At 35.4% G+C, this 22,225-nt stretch overlaps 1 protein-coding gene across 1 annotated transcript in view; it reads left to right on the forward strand.

The window, feature by feature from the left end:
- Nucleotides 1-459: 459 nt before the first annotated feature.
- The window catches only part of LOC128182378 (uncharacterized), a 45,558-nt gene continuing 23,792 nt past the window's right edge, over nucleotides 460-22,225 (forward strand). Inside the window, exons 1-24 of the mRNA XM_052850986.1 lie at nucleotides 460-656; nucleotides 8,562-8,651; nucleotides 9,176-9,252; nucleotides 9,871-10,044; nucleotides 10,426-10,569; nucleotides 10,915-11,028; nucleotides 11,131-11,403; nucleotides 11,917-12,049; nucleotides 12,244-12,457; nucleotides 13,390-13,551; nucleotides 14,007-14,355; nucleotides 14,641-14,938; nucleotides 16,312-16,438; nucleotides 16,869-17,093; nucleotides 17,433-17,642; nucleotides 17,878-18,155; nucleotides 18,301-18,451; nucleotides 18,705-18,923; nucleotides 19,188-19,341; nucleotides 20,298-20,557; nucleotides 20,696-20,719; nucleotides 21,185-21,382; nucleotides 21,813-21,948; nucleotides 22,045-22,079. Coding sequence (XP_052706946.1) covers nucleotides 571-656; nucleotides 8,562-8,651; nucleotides 9,176-9,252; nucleotides 9,871-10,044; nucleotides 10,426-10,569; nucleotides 10,915-11,028; nucleotides 11,131-11,403; nucleotides 11,917-12,049; nucleotides 12,244-12,457; nucleotides 13,390-13,551; nucleotides 14,007-14,355; nucleotides 14,641-14,938; nucleotides 16,312-16,438; nucleotides 16,869-17,093; nucleotides 17,433-17,642; nucleotides 17,878-18,155; nucleotides 18,301-18,451; nucleotides 18,705-18,923; nucleotides 19,188-19,341; nucleotides 20,298-20,557; nucleotides 20,696-20,719; nucleotides 21,185-21,382; nucleotides 21,813-21,948; nucleotides 22,045-22,079 — 4,131 coding nt within the window. The 5' untranslated portion in view covers nucleotides 460-570. The remainder of the gene's footprint in view (nucleotides 657-8,561; nucleotides 8,652-9,175; nucleotides 9,253-9,870; nucleotides 10,045-10,425; nucleotides 10,570-10,914; nucleotides 11,029-11,130; nucleotides 11,404-11,916; nucleotides 12,050-12,243; nucleotides 12,458-13,389; nucleotides 13,552-14,006; nucleotides 14,356-14,640; nucleotides 14,939-16,311; nucleotides 16,439-16,868; nucleotides 17,094-17,432; nucleotides 17,643-17,877; nucleotides 18,156-18,300; nucleotides 18,452-18,704; nucleotides 18,924-19,187; nucleotides 19,342-20,297; nucleotides 20,558-20,695; nucleotides 20,720-21,184; nucleotides 21,383-21,812; nucleotides 21,949-22,044; nucleotides 22,080-22,225) is intronic.

Consider the following 22,225-nt stretch of genomic DNA (forward strand, 5'->3'; position numbering starts at 1 on the left):
TTAATACTACTTGTATAGCCAATGTTTAGAAAAATCTCTTTTTATCCCATTCACTAAGTTCAATTTATTTATACAAAAAACTTTTTGATTAAACCTTTGCTGATTTTTGTTTAGTTGTAGCACGTGTCTGTCGATCTCTACATGCTGAATATCACATCCGGTACATTGTTTTAATTTCACTCAAAAACAAATAAAAATCAAATTCTTCTATAAAAATACCGATTATTTAATATAACACACGCTTTCTACAGAAGAAAAATTCACACTATTTGGACTCGGTAATTTTGTAAGGCGTATACAAACACACCTGAGTCTAAACAAGTTCAAAGATTGCCCCAGGGGCATTCGGTTGTTGCGCAATATTTCTTCACTTTAATTCTTCTAAGTGATGTTTTAGGTCGTGTTAGATTGAAATTTTTGTATGGCCAATCAGAAAACCAAATTAAAGGTCCAGTGAGGTAATGGGTATTGTTTAGTGACTCCCGTTTCATCGTGAGGGTAACCTGTTAGTCTCGATCTCTCACTACAAGCGAGAACTGTGGGTAGAATACAGTGTAAGCGGTTGGGACTATGTTCTCACCAACTCCAGCAAAATGTGTTTTACTGGCTGTGATGGTTTCTCTGTGCAAGGCCTTCTCCTTTTTACAAGAAAACGGGTAAGTTCTTTTTTATTTAAATACGGACGTAATTATTTTTTACGAAAAAAAGAATGTGCGCTAATTGTTTTCCCTGATATTAATTTACTTGTTTAAAAAGGAACAGGAGTAATACCTTTTAGATGTCAAAATTCAGTGCTGTCCAATCCTGAATATATTAAGTGTATCTTCACTTTAATAATTGTCAATATTGTTCGCATTTGCGCGTGTGTATGTGTTGGGGGGGGGGGGTGAGTTAAATTCACCATAGATCTCTGTGCGTAATGCCTAGTGACAACGACATCTCCAAAGTGCAAGTATATACATATCTGTGTGTGCGTTTGTGTGTGTATGGGTCGGTTTTGATAAGTATATTCAATTTTAAAAAAAAAATTCTTCAATGAAAGTATATCAATTTTTTGCGAACACTGTTCACTTCGCGCAATCAGATTTCATCATACAAATTGGCATCATGCTTACGTAAAGAATATACCAGTGGATTTTTATGCATAGTCGTCGTCAGTGCGTTTTGGTAAATAAATAATCAACAATTAAAAACCCAGCGTTGGTTAGTTCAAAAAGGTCATAATCGTAGTTTCTAAAGATGTTAACTATTGTATTTGCAATTTCGATATATTTTTTTAAATTTCGATAAGCGCTTTCGCATTTATGAAATTTGTATTGAAAGTGTACATGTATTTGAACAAAAGTGCGATGATGACATAAACAAAATATCACTTCTAAAATTAATGTCTTTGTACTTGAACGCATTTTTGCAAATGAATAAATGATAATGACAAATTCGTTTACTCCGAAATGACGTTGAAATATTTTTTTTAACGATAACCATAGAGATATTTTTTCACTTTGTTTAAATGGCTCCAATTGAACGTCTCTCGTTGTATTTTACAATAAAATACTTATATAGTAAAGTGAAATTTATTTATTTAGGACTCTTGTGACGGTACATATTGTCGTTCTGCATATTGTCGTCCTGCATGTACATGTATTGTCGTCCTGTACATAAGGTCGTGCCGAGCGTATCGCCAATATTGTCGATCCATACACCTTGTCTTCCTGTACATATTGTCGATCTGTTCTTGTCGTCGCCCTGTTCTTATTGTCATCCTGTACATATTGTTGATCTGTTCTTGTCGTCGCCCTGTTCTTATTGTCACCCTGTACATATTGTCGATCTGTTCTTGTCGTCGCCCTGTTCTTATTTTCACCCTATACATATTGTCGATCCATACATTTAGTCTTCCTGTACATATTGTCGATCTCTCCTTGTCGTCGCCCTGTTTTTATTGTCATCATTGTCGATCTGTACAAATTGTAGTCCGTTCAACAGTGTCGCTCTGGCCCCGTCATCAACAAAATTTCTTGATCACTCAGCTTGGTTCTCAACTCAAATCTTTATTATGACTTGAGGTTAAGTATTAACTTTTAGAAACGGTGGTGACGGCGGGACCCGTTTATATTGTCGGTATGTTCTTATTGTCGTTTTGTACATATTATCGTTCTGTACAGTAGTCGTTCTGTACACGTCGCATTGTAAATGCTGACGTTCTGTCCAGTGCGTTGTTCTGTCCATATTGTTGCTTGAACATCTCATTGTCGGTTTGTTCATATCATCACCGGCTTGTACATAATATTGTTAGTTTGTACATAATGTTGTCAACTTATACATTGCATTGTCAGCTTGTAAATACACTGTATTATTGTCTGTTTGTACTTTATACTGTCGGCATGAACATATCATTGTCGGTTTGTACTTATCATGGATATTATTGCCGGATTGAGCAGCTTGTACATAATATTGTAGGTCTGTATATATTATTGTCGGCTTAAGCATATTATTGTTGGTTTTGTATATATTATAATCAGTTTGTGAATAATATTGTTGGTTTGTACATATTATTGTCTTTTGTACATATTGTCATTATCAACTTTTACATATCATTGTCGACTTTTAAAACATTATTGTCGATTTGTACACATCATTTTCGGTTTGCAAATGTCATTGTGGGCTTGAACATGCAATTGTCGGTTTGTACATATCCTTGTCGGCTTGTATTGTCGCATTGTACATATCATTGTCGGTTTATACATATTATTGTAGGCCTTTGCATACAATTGTCAGCTTGTACATGTTATTGTCTGCTTGAACATTCTTTTTGTTGGCTTAAGCTTTAACATATCCATATCGGTTTGTACAGATTAGTGTCGGTTTGTATATATCATTTTTAACTTATTAATAAACATATCATTGTCAATTAGTATATATCGTTATCTACGTTTACATATCATTGCGGGCTTGTAGATAATATTGTCGGTTTGTACATTGTATTGTCGGCTTGTACATATCATTGTCGGTTCGTGCATATATTGTCGTTCATTAAATATTGTCCCTCTCTTCTTATTGTAAATATCCACATATTGTTTATCTTTACATAATGTCGTTCCTTTCTTATTTTTTTTATTTACATATTTTCGCTCTTTACAGATTGTCGGCTTAAAAATATACGAACTGTATATATGGTAGTCTTGTACAGTTAATATTATTTCATCTTGACATTTTGTCGTTTTATTCATGATTTTGTCATTTGTCATCATAAAGTCGCCTTGTTCATATTTTCGCCCTGTATATATGGTCAGCATGTACCTATTTTCGTCCTGTTCATATATTTTGTCTTCTTATATTTTCTTTCTCTACATATTTTCGTCCTGTACATTTGTTCGTTTTATACACGTATTATCGTCATGTATAAATTGTCGTTCTGTTGGCTTTCTTGCATGATGGTGAGGGAGATATGAAAAATGAGCATGTGTGAACCTAACCCTGTCTGCAGTTAATGTCCTGTATCGACACACATCGCCAACTGCAGAGTTAGACAATACCGCGTGTACTGTAATCGGCGTCAAGCAAACTTTTAAATAAGAAAGTAAAACTTTTAAATAATTTAATATATTTATGACGCCAAAAATTTAAATTCAATCTTAATTTAGAACTATATGCAGAGAGAGAGAGAGAGAGAGAGAGAGAGAGAGAGAGAGAGAGAGAGAGAGAGAGAGAGAGAGTACAGAAGGCTGGTTACTAATAAATTTCATTTCATCAGAATCATTAAATCTAGATCTAGAATATCGCTGTCACGACATGTTCTACACTTGTCTGCGTAGATACTGTTCAAAATGTTGGACATATTTGACATTGATTAAAATTCTCCACTGAATTGATATAACAATAATTCTTCAGTCATGCGCCTTTGTTCGTTGATGATAAACCCCGGTGGCATGTTCAAGCGCCATTAACGGTTTCTTTTAAACAATATTTTTCTTTTCAAGCATCCCACACTCCTATGTTAGACTCAATGATAGACATTCCGTGTTTCTTATAATGAAGATCATTACCGAAATCCCTCCGATCTAATTTCGTTATTCATCCAGAAACTGGATCACTGCATTTGGAACCTCCCAGATTAGTGAAATTGGTGCAAATTATATAATGTGCACACAATTTTCATGCAAACAATGTGAAAGTATTTATTTTATCAAATTATTGTTGTACATATGTTTATACAGGACCACATCGTAAACTAGTACTTTGTCACTAACTGTGCTATCCTGTCTAAATAAAAGACTTTATTATAAATTACGAAAATTATTTTCTACGAAGACAACCCTTCTCATTTTTCTCTGTATCATATTTCACTGAGCTTATGTGGTTTTTTTTTTGTCCTTCCTAATGGGTTTTGTGATAAAAGTGATGCATTGTTAATTCGTCCTTTTCAGTAAATTAAATCCCCCACGCGTCCTTTGATCTACTGTCATTTTCTATAAAAAAAAATCTTTTGTTTCCAAAGGCAATTTTTACATTTCATGCGTTTTATTAAACTCATTTACTCGAACTTTAAACTCTGTTGTTTGACTTTTTTGGAATGTTTCCGTTCAAATGTACATGTACTACTTTTTTGTTTTCGACAGAAACTGCTTTATTTTTTAGTTTTGCAAAGTTTAATACACTTGTATTTGTTCTCGTGATTTTTGATATTAACATTCAAAAGATGGTTTTCTTTGACTTTCCAATTCTTATTTTCATTAATATTTTGACTCCAATAGAATATATTACTCAAAAAGGATGTGTTATTTGCTGTTACAAGACTGTTTATATTGAACAATCAATTTTTTTTACAATATATACATGTATAAAAAATAATGTTGCTTTCATCATTTTATAAAAATAGTTTTGAATCTACGCGTATCAAACAAATGAATTGACATTCATATCTATCATGTCTCGATTGTAATACCGGTAACAGATCAAAATAAGCCGATCGTAGGCCTGCACCTCCTGATTGTCCACAGTACTAGTAAACATTTTACATACAGATGCACGTAGCAATAGGGGCGGCCCTTTTCAGACTAATGTTTTAATTTCCAGATAGATAAAGGAATTTTGAACTTACTGATCACAACGCTTTACGGAAATATGCTATAAATATAATGAAAGTTCATAAATAAACTTTTAAAGATAAAAGACAATAACTGTGCCCCCCCCCCCCCCCCCCATCCCGCCCGCGCACACACACACAGCTATCAAGATTTTTTTTAGATTGACAATCAAGTCCTCCTTCCCACCCTTTTTTTTACTTGCTTGTCAAGATGTACAAAGGTATTGTCCCCCTGACATATTTTCGTTTTAACAATAAAATAAGTATTATGACACTTACATGTATACATATGTTATTGTTTAAAAATATAATATATATATCAGAAGAACAATAAGTCTATGCCCCTATTTTTGAATGATGTCACGTGCTTGATTCAGGGATTGCCAGGACCTCCAACAATGTTTTGAACAATACACGTTAATCATCCAATGGATTAACGATTATAGCATTATCCGGTGTCTAAGTGTGTGGTGTCATATTCTCTTTTATTTACAACCTCCCAGTAAATTAAACATTAACAATACGACAGAGGTGGGACTAGGTCATTACATTATATTTACATCCACTAGCTAGGTATTTTTTTTACCCCTCTATTTTTTTGGAAAATTGAAAGTAATTCATTCAGAAAGTGACAGGACCGAAATCTACGCGATCAGGTAAAACGACCTGTCCGCGTTCCTTTAACTTTTATAAACTGCCTTCGAATTAATGTATTAATTAGCTCACTATATATCAAGTTTAATTCAAGTAGCTGTAATAAAAATATTTATATAAGTGTTCATTGATTATGGTGTTGATTTTGCGTGGATTATTTTTTGATCGATCGAAACTTAAATTATCAGAGTACGAACTCCACGGTTATACATTTTCTGGCTTGAGACATCAACCATGGTAACTTCACATATATATGGGAACATTGGCTGAAAATTTCTTCTGTGTAACGCGATGATAAGCAAGAAAAATCATTAACAGTAATATATAAACTTTTTATAAACGATTGAATGATTCAGAGATAACAATACAGATTTTAACAGTAAATTGTTCATATTGGTGTTACATCTTAGACATACTAGTACCGGGTTATAGCAATTATTACGCATTTTTAAAAAAAATCTGCTTTTTACCCGCATGAAACACTATGGTAAGACTAGCATAAAACAAACTCGTATCATAATGGAATCAGAACAGTAAATTAATTTGTATGGCTGACCTAGAAAACTATAAAAAGGATTTAAAGTGAAAATATCAACATGGTTGAGTCGGTATATTGTTTAATCACGTTTTATTGTTGAATCGATTTATAGTAAATCGTCCACGACCGGTCAAAACTAGCTGAATCACGCTGTACAAATCAAAAGGGGCGTGGCTATATTTTAACCCCTGCTACGATTAAAGATTGCATGTACAACCTTTGCAATCAATTATCAATGTTCCATTAATATATAAGCATGTATATTATTTTGGCTATTAAAGTGACATGTGCATTTTATGAATAAGTGCCGTATAATACAAATCCTTTCAATTAAAAAAACACAGACAGACCCCTCAAGTTGTGTTGGGTACATACAATTTTGTTTTTACAGACACCCGGCTATATTTTTACAGTATGACAATGCCATTGAAATGCTAGATTAATATATAAATCAATTCTCACCCTCATCTCTTGTCATACAGTTACATGCGCGGAAAAGATACAGATACAGAAAATCTTCCGGAGGGGGGGGGGATCCGAGGGATGATTTTGTTGGTAAAGGGGATCCTATGCCTATTTTCGGTAACGTTACTATGAATTATAAGGATGGGAGGATCCCCGATCCCTTGTTGAAAAAAGCAGCAGACGTATGTAGCTCCCGGTCTGGAAAAAAAATTGGATAACTTGAATAAAGATGTAGGTATTTTACTATATCCCTTTTCGAAATGGTGCCTATAATACCCAAGAACTTGCGACTGAAAAGGGGCGTCAACGAACAGGCGGTACTGAGCATAACAAATGCTTACATTATACTTGGTAACTATAAAGTTATCACAATATGATCTGTAAACCAATTTAGTATTTATAGTATGTGCGGACCTAGTGGGAGGGAGGGGGTGGGGTGGATTCTGACACCCCCCCACCCCCCGAAAAATCAAATTTTTTTAAATACACTTTAAAATTACTGAAAATACGACAAGTAGCCCCTGGCAAACTTAATTATCTCTCGGGCCCTCCCCTAGAAAAAAAAATTCTAGATCCGCGCATATTTACACTGTTCGAAAAATTATTATAGTCAGTTCCCTTACAATATTTGATTTCTGCAATGGGTGTTTTAATTATATGGACCAAATCCTGGATACTGAATTTCTGAAAATTACTTGTTTTCGGTTCATTCTAGTCTTTGTAGTCGGTTTTATAGTAATACATTGAAAGCCTGCGTCTGATTTTAAATACATGTAACTATAAAAAACCATCACGTATTCTCTGAACATAACAAGTACTTGTAGAGGGCCATTTCTCTGAACATAACAAGTACTGGTAGAGGGTTTCTCTGAACACAAAAAGTGCGTGTAGATGGCAGTTTCTTTGAACACAACAAGTACATGTAGAGGGCCATTTCTTTGAACACAAGTCAATAAAAGGCATATATAGTGGAGAAGGAAGTGAGAATGAAACCAAAAGTGAGTTTTTCTAAGTTTGTGGCCTGCGACTTGCATCCATGACCTTATGGATGCAAAGCATGCATTTTTATCAGTTTTTGTATAGGGGTGTGGACTTCCCCTCTTGCATATGTTTTTATCGAAGTTGAAACAATGTAAAAGCCCCCCCACCCCCCATCTCCACTTAAAGGAACAAAGATTTTTTTTCATAAAAAAAGAAATAAATGATCATTCCTTCATTGCTTTATACTTTAAAAGAAGGAAAAGGATATTTTTTTAGGAAAACAATTATTTTGTACCTGTCTGATAAACATATTCAGATAATAAAATGCCATGTTGCGCAATGTATTGTCGTATGTCTGGTTTTTTTTTTTTATATAAATTAAGGATGCCGATTTGGGGTTTTTGTGTGGCAAAACTCTTTATTTTTTAACCATAGGTAATTTACACCAACTTTAGTTTAATTGGAAAGTTTCAAGAAAATTGACCGTCTGGTTCTTCTTAGGAGCCATTTCAAAATACAAGTACATTTACTATAGGATTATACATGTATAGGAAATTGTCATTTTCAGCAATTAGAAGCAGATTAAAAAATAATGAATTTGCTTTTTTTCTCAAATTGTAATATGTGATTAGAAACATCATTTTCTATCTTATAAATAAAAAAAAATACTAAATCTACCGTCTGGTTTTTAGTGGGGGCCATCTCAAAATATTAAAGTACACCATATTTTGCTACATAATTGGAGTATTACAAATGTAGATTGGTGTAATGGATTGATTAAAAAAAATAATATCTTACTTAAGTAGTTCATAACAAAATATTTCACTCTTTTTCTAGTGCTCACGTGTGTAAAGAGACTTGGTATGAAAAGGAGAAATATCATAGATCCTGCAGCTTCTGGAAATGGGGGCGATGTACAACCTACAGGTAAGCCCAGTTATTTACACCTGTAATCATGCACTTACTTGAATTTAATGAACTATTAGTCTGTACATGAAAATCAATTTAATCAATGCCTGTTATAAAAATTTGTTGAATAGATTCTAAAATGAACTAACATCTAGAAAGAAACAGATCAGATGTATTCAGCATCAATAAAATAAAGTAAAAAATTTAAGAAAATAATTGAGCTACATGTAGCTAGCACGTATGACAAATAGAAAAATGCCCACTTACACTATTTTATCCCTTTAGCAGCTAATGACAAATAAACTTAGTGTTAAAAATGCAGTACTTAATTGAATTTGATAATTGATATCACCGTATCTGAAGGTCACACAATATGAAATGTACGACCAATACGTTAGACAAACGGCTCATCTGTCCCTAGATTTTACATAATGATTTTGAGAGACACGCGTACGGTTAAAAGAGTAAAGGGAGATAAGTTGAAGATAACCATGGGTTTGTTTCTCTCACAGTGACAGCTGACATGATATATTATTTTTCAGAAAAGTATCCAAGCACCGTTTATTTTGCTGCAGTGGCTATGACTATTACTTTGACAGTCTGCATGAATGTCGTTATGGTAAGCAAAAATATAATTTTCTATCATTGTACAAATTGTATAAATTTTTATTGAACAATGCATTTATGTATTAGAAGATCTGCAATTTTTTAATACATATAGCAATTTTTTTTCTATCAGTTCATATAGCTTTCACTAATTTATTAATGAAGCAAACATGTAGTGTACTGGTATGTATATATTGCTAGAATTGTATTAACTTAAGTAAGTTCTCCTTGCATAGGATGCATGATTATACATTGACACTAAAGAAAATATAAGTTATGGAGACAAAATCATTAACTCCTACTCAACTTCACTAGTAGCTGCAGGTCTGTAGCTCCCGGTCTAAAAAAATTCGGATGGACGACTCCCAGGTCGTCCATACACATTTTTTAGACCGGGAGCTACTGTGCATCATGAACATGTGATCCGGATGATCTCCCCTTATGACCATCATGAGAGTACTTTATCATGATAGTTTGGAGATCGGTATTATTAATTTTAATCCTCTGTTAAACAATGTAACAATTAAAACAATTCGGGGAATGAAAAGACTTCGCTTAACAATAAGCTTAAATTCATTGTTAGCGTATCGTTACAACCATTTTGTTACTGTTATTGTAACCTTCCTTTCAGCAATATGTGACGGTAAGACTAACCCGTTCGGAGCGTGCACCCTGAGGTACACCAATGACAGGATTCTGAAGAGGGACGGAAGTGTGCACACCGTCAGCGGGGGCACGTGCTCGTCCCCGGACAGGTGCACGGGCTGTAACGATGGTTTCTACTCGACCGGACCATACTGTGAAAGTAAGACTCAAAATTGAACAACTTTACAAATGTTATGCTGTGAAAAATTTATGCATTACTTTAACGTGAGTATTTTGTTAATGTTAGAGTATTTTGTTAATGTTTTACAAAACTCTATTTTGAAGTCCTTATAATTACCCCCTAATAAATTACAGGATAGATATGATATGTTGAAAAAAATTTCCCACATATGAAATTGTAATTAATTTTGTATTGTAAACAGTATGAAGACTGTGTGCATTAAAATAAGCTAATCAAGATATCCAAATCAAAGTCATCTTAATTCCTTAAGTTTAATAAGTTTTCATCAATGATGATAATGTTATACATGTATATAGTTTGTTTGATCCTTATTTTCATGTTTTATTTTGATTTTGACAGTTTGTCCAAAGATAGACCACTGTAATCACCGGCGATGTACATCTACATCCGACAATATTTGTGAATTTTGTGATGGGGAAGTATTGGCCAAGCCATTCTGGAGGGCGTACACTCCTGCTCCCAGTAGCAAAAAACTGTGTCAGAGTAAGTCTGCTTAGGTTGATCCATTCTCATTTTGTCAGTAGACATCTTGAAATGAAAAGCATTTGTCATATCTTTTATATCTTCATAGTTCAACTTGGTTGATTTTCAAGTATTTATTAAAGTGAAATTGATGTGCACTCTCTCTCTCTCTCTCTCTGGGAATCTGTTATGTGATTTGCCTAATTCAATAGGCAATGCTCTCTCTCTCTCTCCCTCTCTCTCCTCTTACTCTCTTTTTCTCTCTTTTACTCTCTTCATTTTACTCTATCTCTCTTTTTCTTTCTCTTTCTTTCTCTCTCTCTCTCCTTTGGATATTAACATGCTTCTTTTTCTATCGCCCTGTAGAGGCCTGTTCCTGGAGGTCAGACAGTACAAGATGTTACCCAGGAACCTGCTCCAATGAGTTAGCTTCTCAGTGCACATGTACCAAAGGCTTCACCGGTACCCACTGTCAAACTAGTAAGGGCTGCCCCAAGATTAGAAAGTCTTACAGACATTGAATGTTAATCAAATGAATCAACTTTTGTACTAGTTTTACTTTCACATTGAGAATATTTACAGTGACGGAGAAAGCTAACATCTTGGAGAATGAGTGCAAGCTGAAAGACTCAGCCGGGCGAGTTTTGACCAATCCCTCTGACCCCAATACTGCCAGCCCTCAACCCACCATATGGACCAACAATGTCATTTGGCACGAGGCGGACACCAAATGGGACGCCAAGTACACTCTGACTGAAACCCCTCCCGCCCCCGACCCCAGCGGGGTCAACCACTATGTGACAGATTTTAAGTATGGAATTGTTCATGCAACCACAAAACTTGTCCTAGAACGAAGTAAGTGGTCCCCAAAGCATGCACTGCTGGACAACTCTCTCAGTAGATAGATATGGCATAAATTTATTTAAAACTAAGAAATGATCATAATTAATTTATAATAAATTAAATTAAAAATTTTGATTGTAAGTGTATTTATTATCTGTGTGTGTGTATGCAGGTTATTTAAACTTTAAAAGATGTTTAAAAAGATGTATTTTTAAAATGATAGTTACAATATTCATATCATAAGTTCATTTATTGTTACATCTTTTATAATAATAAGTGTAATATACAGGCATGTACCTGATAGTCTGTTTTTTTCAAAAGTTTTCAATAAATATTTGATGCTTCCATTTAATTGAAATTTTATAATCATGCATGCAGTGTCTCTCAGCATAGCTTCCCCATGTAAATGAGTTAAATAATTTAAGTACTGATGTAATTCTTTCATTTTGAAATCTAATTTTACATGTAATCACTTTTACCTGTAACTTTTACCTGTATTTATTATGATTTTTACCTGTATTTTAGATTCAGCAACTGTTGGTCAGATCCTATATACCTGCCCAGGAGTGTCTGAGAGATCTCCCCAAACTTCAGGATTTATTTGTAGAAAAACTCTGACTTTATCTGCTTTGCCAGTGCCATTTCAACACAATGACAAGTATGTACTGCTGATTGATGAGTTTTTTACATTGCCCAAAGAGACAATTTCTTTAACAGGGTTATTTCCCCTTGTTTTTTCTCCCACCCTTTCACACTTGCAAACAGTTTTGCCCTGTCTTAAATTTGTATAGAAAAAGATATGTACCAGATAAAAAGTTGTCGCTAATTTTGATTTTTTTTCCCAATTTTCAGAATGACTTTCACAATCAAAGCTAACATAGGCGGGTACCTAAAGCTGATGAACAGAGAGAACAATAACAAAATTGAGTACCACTCCCTGACTCAGAGTGTGCACGAGCGCGAGTACCTGTACCACTGGGATCTTGTGAACCCCTACCACTGTGTGGGCGTGTCTCCAGTCGTCAGCTGTCCACAGTTCCTGACTGTGGTGGACCTGACAGAGAATGTAAGCATCAGTATCTTTGTCTAATTATCAACTAATTTTTCTTACGATTCAATCCTCCCCTTCTTTGAGAATGTCAACACAGAATTAAAACAACATAGTTAATATAGTGAACATGTTTATAACAAATACAAGCTCACTCAGAACCCAGTATAAGAACATTAAAATTTAATCACAGCCAAATTAGGCTTAAATTCACAATAACAGTCAAGATGGCTAGATTGTCCAACAATTCATTAGATTTTACTGGATTTAATTGGAGAATTGTTTAAACAGTTGATTTGATGTAGTTTATTCTGTTTCACAGCAGTTTGTCATAGCTATGATTATGTTTTGTCTGTTATGCAGCCTGTAATAGCTCTAACTATATATGTTTTGTCTTTACAGTCTGTCATAGCTATGACTATGTTTTGTCAACAGGCTGTTATACATGTAGCTATAGCTATAACTATGTTTTGTATGTTATACAGCCTGTTGTATGACTATGACTATATTTTGTGTGTTTACAGCCTGTTGTATAATTATGACTATGTTTTTTCTGTTATACGTACAGCCTGTTATAGATATGACTATGTTTTGTCTGTTAAACAGTCTGTTATAGCTATGACTATGTTTTGTCAACAGCCTGTTATAGCTATAGCTTTAACTATATGTTTTGTGTGTTTACAACCTGTTATAGCTATGACTATGTTTTGTCTGTTATACAGTCTGTTATAGCTATAACTATGTTTTGTGTGTTTACAGTCTGTCATAGTTATGACTATGTTTTGTCAACAGGCTGTTATAGCTATAGCTATAACTATGTTTTGTGTGTTAACAGCCTGTTATAGCTATGACTATGTTTTGTCAACAGCCTGTTATAGTAATGGCTATAACTATATGTTTTGTGTGTTTACAGCCTGTTATAGCTATTACTATGTTTTGTGTGTTTACAGCCTGTTATAGCTATGACCTGGGATGGCTGGACTGATGCTCTCTCCGGACTCCTAAGATATGAGTATGAGGTGTATGAGCTGGGACATGATGGCTCCACACTCGGAGAGAACCAGGGTAAAATGGTGAAGAGCCCCACGACTATTGAACTCGGCGCCACCAGTGTAAGTTAATTACTGAGTTTTCCAGGCACCATCACATTTATACACCAACAAATTCACTGATATGTTTTTTTTATTTAACAAGTGATACATACTTGATTCAATTTAGTTCTCAAATAAAAATTTGTTGACAATGATAACAAAGAGAGAAATAATCATTGCAATGAAATTGCATCTTTATCTGTTTTATTCCATTGTAAAAATTTTAGCCGTAGAAATCAAAGTTCAATTTAATTTGCTGTTGACAAAATGGTGAATTTGAGTTTCTGAACACATTACATGTTCTGATTTTAAAATATCTAGACTGTTATGTCATTGTCATTTAAATGTAACATTGAAAATGTATACATGTTAGCATAGATCAAAAAAAAAATGTATGTAATTTAATAATTTATGGACCCATTAAGTTTATTAAACCTGTTTATGATTATTTACATCTTTTTTTCATACACAATTAGGCCTCTGTCACACTTCCAAACCCAGGAATGTTTGCCATTCATTTTACTGCCTATGACAAAGCTGGCAATCACAAAACTTCCCGCAAGGTGATCCTTTACGATGATCAGTCCGTCATTACCCAGAAACCAAACAAAGTGACCCGTATTGTCACTGCATCCTCGGAGACAAGTTATGTCTGGGTGGTTCAAGACACTGGTACTATCGTCGTTAGATGGACGGATCGGTTTGTGAATGTTCGCCATGAGAACAATCGTTGGCTGAACAAGGTGAATTCTCACATTGCAGTAGAAGACAAATATGATGACCATTATGGAGAGAGAAAGATTTCTGAAATCAACAATGTACATGGTAAGGGTTTTGTCTTCTCTTTGTAGAATGATCTTTGAATTTGACAATTTGATTTTTCTCCTTTAGGAATTCATAACTTGATATTTTAATATAAGCTAGCTATAGATTGTTGAATCCCAATAAGATGCATGAATTCTCCTTTACCATGCTGTAATATCTGTAACCCCTTCCCAGAACCAAGAAGAAAAGTAATAATACGTATACTGAAATTGCATATATTAAAAAAGCTCTACAAAAATCTGTTGACAAAATTGCCCAAGTATCATGGTAGTCTATTTATTGCAGCTATCGTGGACTTTAAGGTAGCATACATAGTTTACGACAGTAATGGTGCCCAGGATTCGCAGGCCTTGAAGTCCGTGTCAGACATTCACGATCAGGCTCAGACCCTGTCAGTTATCTGGGTCGATGGCAACAAGTTGGTTGCTACAGTCAAAGCCATTGATGTCCTGGGTAAGACCCTGGAGGAGGAGGTCACAGTCTACCGTGATGCCACGCCCCCAGTGATTGAGGACTTGTGGTTGACTCGTGGCGACAGGCTGAATGTCAGTGTTCACAGGCTGGAGGACTTTGCAGAAATGACGTAAGTTACTTTTACCTGATTGCTAAAAGTTAAAATAAAAGTACATCCACATTTTTCTTTCAGTTATGATTTTTTAAAAAGATGCTGGACAAATATATGAAATATTATATCATATAGTGAAATAGGAAAAGTGAGATTTGAGTTGTTCACATGTTATATGTTTATCGTTTCAATGTGGAGTGGATAGTGTTCATGACTACCACAGATTTGAGGTATTTGTATATCAATGTGGCGTGGGTTGGTGTTTGACTACCACAGATTTGAGGTGTGTTACATGTTTCAATGTGGAATGGATAGTGTTTGACTACAACAGATTTGAAGTGTTTTACATTTTTCAGTGTGGAGTTAATAGTGTCTACCCACCATAGATTTGAGGTGTTATACATTTTTCAGTGTGGAGTTGATGGTGTCAACCCACCATAGATTTGAGGTGTTATATACGTTTCAGTGTGGAGTGGAAAGTGTTTGACTACAACAGATTGAGGTGTTTTACATTTTTCAGTGTGGAGTTGATAGTGTCTAACCACCATAGATTTGAGGTGTTATATACGTTTCAGTGTGGAGTGGATAGCGTTTAACTACAACCGATTTTAGGTGTTATATACGTTTCAGTGTGGAGTTGATTGTGTCTAACCACCATAGATTTGAGGTGTTTTATACGTTTCAGTGTGGAATGGATAGTGTTTAACTACAACAGATTTGAGGTGGTATATACGTTTCAGTGTTGAGTGGATTGTGCATGACTACCACATATTTGAGGTGTTTTATATGTTTCAGTGTGGAGTGGATAGTGATTTGAGGTGTTTTACATTTTTCAGTGTGGAGTTGATAGTGTCTAACCACCATAGATTTGAGGTGTTTTACATTTTTTAGTGTGGAGTTGATAGTGTCTAACCACCACAGATTTGAGGTGTTTTATACGTTTCAGTGTGGAGTGGATAGTGTTTAACTACAACAGATTTGAGGTGTTTTATACGTTTCAGTGTGGAGTTGATAGTGTCTAACCACCATAGATTTGAGGTGTTATATACATTTCAGTGTTGAGTGGATTGTGTATGACTACCACAGATTTGATTTGTTTTACGGTAAATGTTTCAGTGTAGAGTGGAGAGTGTTTGACTTCAATAGATTTGAGGTGTTTTATACGTTTCAGTGTGGAGTGGATGGTGTAATACTACCACAGATTTGATTTGTTTTACATGTTTCAGTGTGGAGTGGATATTGTCTAATCACCATAGATTTGATTTGTTTTACATGTTTCAGTGTGGAGTGGATTGTGTATGACTACCACAGATTTGATTTGTTTTACATGTTTCAGTGTGGAGTGGATTGTGTATGACTACCACAGATTTGATTTGTTTTACATGTTTCAGTGTGGAGTGGATTGTGTATGACTACCACAGTGGTCTTGATCGTATATCATGGAGACTATACGACAACTACACTGGTACAGAACTACTGCATGGTCATGAAGATATTCCCGCTCAAGGAGAGGCTGCAGTAAGCTGGACACATGTTTTTCCTTGTTGGTCAATGTTATTCAAAATTCAATAGAACTGTAGAGTGAATGCCTTGATCATCTTCTTTAATACTGTAGATTTCTAATTAAATGCAAAGATATAAATATTCACATAAAATCACAAGAGGCTCCTCTTGCAGATTCTAAAATTTCACTTTTAGTTTTTTATAGTTGCATGCAATATGGAAATATTGCAAAAATTTAGCACATAATGATTTTATGTCCTCTTTGTAACAAAACGATAGGGCGACTGAATTAAGTACTTACTAGTACTAATTAAATAAGGAATCTACAGCATGCTTAAAACTAATTTATATACATTTGAATGAATGTGTCTTTGAAAACAAATAATATACTGGTATATGAATATTATTATAGTAAATCTAGCAATGTAAATTTAATTTTCCCCAGAATGAAGCAGAGTGCCAGTCCAAATATGGAAGTTATGCCAGGGGAGCTAACTGCTATGTGACTCCATTCTGGGGAGCCTACCACAAGCATTTCCGGGTGAAGCCAGCTATAAAGGTACAGGGGGGCCTGAAGGTGGGCATGGACAAAGGTGTGCACGACTCGGACTACTACCTGGAGGTGTCCGCCACCAGTAAAGCAGAACTGACCACCATCTTGTCAAAGAAGGTAGATTCGAGGATATGGTTCTATAAGTACCCAGTATTCAATCTCATACAAGTTTGAGTTTTACTTTTTACCCCTACTCTCTATGACATATTTTATGATATCAAAACAAAAGTTGTTATTAAAAAGAGTTACAAGTAGTTTTATTAGAATTTTTAATTTCAAAATTCATTTTTGATATTTCAACCAAATTTTACAATAGGTGGAAAGGATGAGTGGCATCACAGATGGTTTTTATGCCTAACATTCTAATGTTTCAAAATGATGTTATATGTTGCCATATCTTAACAACAACAGAAGTAGTGTTCTCGATCAAAGGTAGCTGTAAATTTGTAACTGTAGATAACAATAGACACGTCCCCGCCCCAACCCGGCATGGTGAAGGACGGGGTGAGGGGAACAGAGGAGGTAGACTTCCAGCAGAGTAAGACCCTCACTGCCCACTGGGATGGCTTCTTCGATCGGGAGAGTGGGGTGCTCTTCTACCAGTACGGATTCAACACCAGCCCCATTCCTGCTTCAGCGTTTGCATTAGACACTGGGAACTCTATGGTTTGTGGCATTTTCTTGTTTTATTGATTTCTTTTAAACATAGCATAATTACGATTTCATTAGATGATCTTGAATTTATAATGTTTATTTAAACTATAAAGGGAAAAGGTGTTTACTTATCTTATCATTCAGCATAAACAGTTAATATTTTTTGAGATAGATTGGACATTTAATATATACAACAATTTTAAGGACAGTGGACTTGTGATGATATTTGTTTGTTTACTTTTGACAGCTACATGAAACTTACTCGGTGCATGCGACCCACACAGTGGTGTCTGAGGGAACCTACTACATCTGTGTGGTGGCCTATAACCATGCCCTGGAGCCGTCGGAACCTGTCTGTTCGGACGGTGTGACGGTCACCACTGCTGTGCCCTCAGTACAAGAAGTGGACATAGAGGGAGCCACTGCAATAGGGGGATTAGTGACCGATGAAAATAAGTCCAACGTTTGGATTGTTACAAAAAACAGATACAGGAGGCTGATTAGAAATGTAACAGCGGACTGTCTGTAAGAATATAATTGCTGCTGGCATCAGGCTTTTCTTCTGGGCATCAATATCTAATATATCTATAACAAAGATTTATAACATTCAAAGATGATAGAAATCATTTGAGGAAATTTAAGTTATATTTTTTAAACAATTTCCTTTTAGAACCAAAGCTACAGTGATTAACACCACAGATTTGTTACCAGCGGAGCACAAAGCAGACGGTTCCTTTGTGGAAGTTAATGGCAGTGTGTTCTGTCCTAATTCTACAGGAGCCCCCTCCTCTCTTAGTCCCGTCCTCTCAAAGTCCTCAATGGCAAGTGTGCATTCAATTACAGACATGCATAAATAATGAAGTAATCTCAGTTCTTTGCCTCTTTTTTGTTTTAGCTCTGCTCTTTTTCTCTTTCTTCCTCTCATGAGATTGTAACTCAGGCCTGTTAACTCTCCATCAAATTCTCTCTCTCTCTCTCTCTCTCTCTCTCTCTCTCTCTCTCTCTCTCTCTCTCTCTCTCTCTCTCTCTCTCAGAAATCTAACAGTGTTGAGGTAATACTTTTCATTTGTACAGGTTTTTATAAGTTGGGAAGCTGTGGACAACCCAGGCAGTGTACATGACTATGAGGTTGGGTTTTCCTCCACCCCGGGCAGCCCCGCCCCTGACATCATGGCCTTCAGAAGCACCAAACAACACCCCCACCTACACATTCTCCACACAGATATACCAGACGGAACAGAGTTCTACATCATCATCAAAACCATCAGCAAAGCTAATGTGGAGGGCATACAGGTATACAGTTATTCACTGGCTCAAGTTCAATATTTTCAAGTGTCTGTTATATTGATTAATTATATTTTTATTATATTATATAAATTCAAGTTGAAATGGAAAAAGGAACTGATCATCTTTATGAATTCAATGATCATCGCTATTTTGTGATAACATTTTTGATATTTTGATTTTTTGATTTGTCCAGATGACAATTCACACATACTGTTGCTCAACTGAAGCAAGGCATTCACTGTACTTTTGATCTTTGATTTCACCTTCCAGTCGATTGGACCCTGTTTTATGGATACCACACCCCCAGACTTCTCGGGCTCTATATCTGTGACTCACTCCAACGGAACAATCATAGCCCGCTGGAATTCAGGGGCCTTTACTGATCCTCAGGAGCCATATCAACTACAGCTAGAGTTTGCCATTGGTGAGTTTTACTATCTATTATTAGCTATTATGCTATCTATTATAATAAATGACACAGATTATGTATTGCTTGGCTGAAATCATCAGAGTCCAAGAAAAACTTATTGCCATTTTTGGTTTTGATTGTATACACTATTAAAGGGGCATGGTCACGATTTTGGTCAAAATTTTTTTTTTCGATTTTTTAATGTTTAAAATACTTCAGTAAGGCATTTTTAACAGGCAACCAAAATTTGAGTGTCATTTGTTGAGTTATAAGCGAGTTACAGAGCATACAATTCCTCTCTATGTAAACAAAGCTTTCGTTTACATTTTGAACGTTGAAGTGAAAATTTCAGTTTTAGACCTAAAATGAATGTGTTAATCATTAGGAACTGTTTATTTATGCTTAAAATGAATAAGAATATAGACAAATCATCTTGAAAAAGATTTTTTACTGGTATATTGAACCTATGTAAACAAAAACAGGGCATGAGCCTTGTTTACATGACAAAGAATTGTGAGCCCTGTATCTTGCTTAAAACTCATCGACGGGCATCCAAATTTCATTTGATCATTAGAAATGCATTCATAAAGCATTGTAAATAATAAACACAGAAAAATAAAATATGACCAAATATGCCCCTTTAACAAATTGATGTTCTAGCTACATCAGTGCATCCATCCAGAGCAACAATGACATGATATAACTTTAGTTTATGACTCATGAGACTTAATGCTAAAGGATAAGCATGGGTGATGGTGACACTGTGATGATCACAGATGGCTGACATTTAAAATATTTCTTTTAATAATGAAATTATCCCTTCTACTATTATGAAAAACAGCCCAGGGGATAATTTTATAATTATAAGAAACATTTTTAACCTCAAGTGCCTGTGGTTGAGACCATGTTATTATTATGTATTAAACATGGCACATATCGTTTATAGTTGTGTATCCTCTCTTAAACGGTAGGACATTCCCCGAGGGGTACCGAGGTCCAGTCATATATTCCCCTGCGTAGTGGTGAATCCTGTGTGGTGGGAACTCCCCCGACCTGTACAGCGATGGGAGTGTCCGACACTGAGTGGAGGCTTCACGGACACCACACCTACTATGTGACTGTCAAAGCAGAGAACTCGGCGGGACTGACCAGTTACGCTGTGTCCGATCCCTACATACACGACGTACAGACGGCAGCTCGGGGCATTGTCATAGATATACCTACATCCTCAGTAAGTACTAGCCAGTATAACCCTGTAGATTATACGCCAGCCCCTACAAATATGTACATGATTTACAGATATCATTATTCAAGTTTGGGGGGAAAATCATATCAATATAATTATTGAAATTTTGCGTATGTTTTTCAGAACATGGACCAGCTTCCTTTGACGGTGAGTTGATGTTTTTCCTCTACTCCTTGTGGCTGTGCATGTTTTCAAGGATTCAAATTGTTTTTCATTTTAACTTGCTATGTAATATAAGATGATAACTTAAATTTAGTTTTGTTTAATTTAGATTGACTGAGATGAATTAAATAATTTGATATTGCTGACTCAGATTTTTTTGTATAAATTTTCCTAGTTGAGTTAATCTAAAACAAAAGATAGGAAAATGCATATGATAAGTGCTGTATTTGTCTTACTAATGAACAGTAAAAAAGTTTAACATTTAATTTTGTCTCCAGTTTTCCAGATTTGTGAATAATGTATGCCTGTCAATTTATTGCATCTCTGTAGCTCAGTTTTATGAACAATGACACAGCTCACAAGCCTGGAGTCTTGGGTGAGTTTTATTTTTAATCTTAATGTTAATGGTAATCATTTTAACATGATTTTGGTATCCTCCATTTAAATTAGGATATTGAGGACATCGACTTCACTCAGAGGAAGACCAGCCTTTCAGCGCGGTGGGGAGGGTTTGATCACCCCCACCTGGATGTGACCTACATATTCCAGGCTGGGTCCACCCAAGGAGCAAGCGATATTGTGTCCCCCAAGAATATGGGCAAGGCCCTAGTCCACTCAGAAACAGGGCTTAGTCTGGTCTCATTTCAGGTACAAGTAACATTTGCTTAATTCTTGAAATTGGGGCACAGCGCCAGAATTACTTGTATTCTCAGATGGAAATAACTTGGCAAAATACTAAAGCAGTTAACTGTCAAAATCAATACGGTAGTATATAGATTGTTTTTAAAACAAATTACCATTCAGTTCTGGATTCTGTAAAAAATTACACTCTTGTCAACACCAAACAATTAGTTAATGTCTAAACTGTTTATTTTTCTTCTAAAGGAAAACTCTTTTCTGCTATTGGTCATTTGAATTGATGCCACATTATCACTTGATTAAATTTTATGTGCATGATCATGGTTGATGATCACATGATGATAAAAAAATTCAAATTTCTGAGGAGTCTATTTTCTATGTATCTCTAAATATTAGTGTAACCAGTAATATCTTAAGGCTACAGTTTTACTGATTTCAGACGTATTATATAACTATAACGGCGGTGACCTTGGCAGGAAATGTGGAAGTGACGACGGACGGAGTGACTGTCGTTCAGGAGAATGCAGTTCTGTCCGGAATCGTCATCAATGACGGTCAAAACTGCACCATGACAGGTCTCTGTAGCTTGATCGTATTTCTGTTTATTACTGATAGTTTTACTAAAATTTGCTGACTTAATTTTGACTTTTTCTTTTCATTGTATTTTGTAGTGGACAATGGAACACTTTTTAAACATCATTTTGAGGTAAACATTGATATGTTACTCTAATTATACCCCCGCTCCGAAGGAGAGGGGGTATACTGTTTTACCCATGTGTGTCTGTCTGTCCGTCCGTCTGTCCGTCTGTCTGTCTGTCTGTCCGTCTGTAACAAAAATTTCTGTCGCATTTA

The sequence above is a fragment of the Crassostrea angulata genome, chromosome 1 (genome assembly GCF_025612915.1).
Source record: "Crassostrea angulata isolate pt1a10 chromosome 1, ASM2561291v2, whole genome shotgun sequence".
Taxonomy (NCBI): domain Eukaryota; kingdom Metazoa; phylum Mollusca; class Bivalvia; order Ostreida; family Ostreidae; genus Magallana; species Magallana angulata.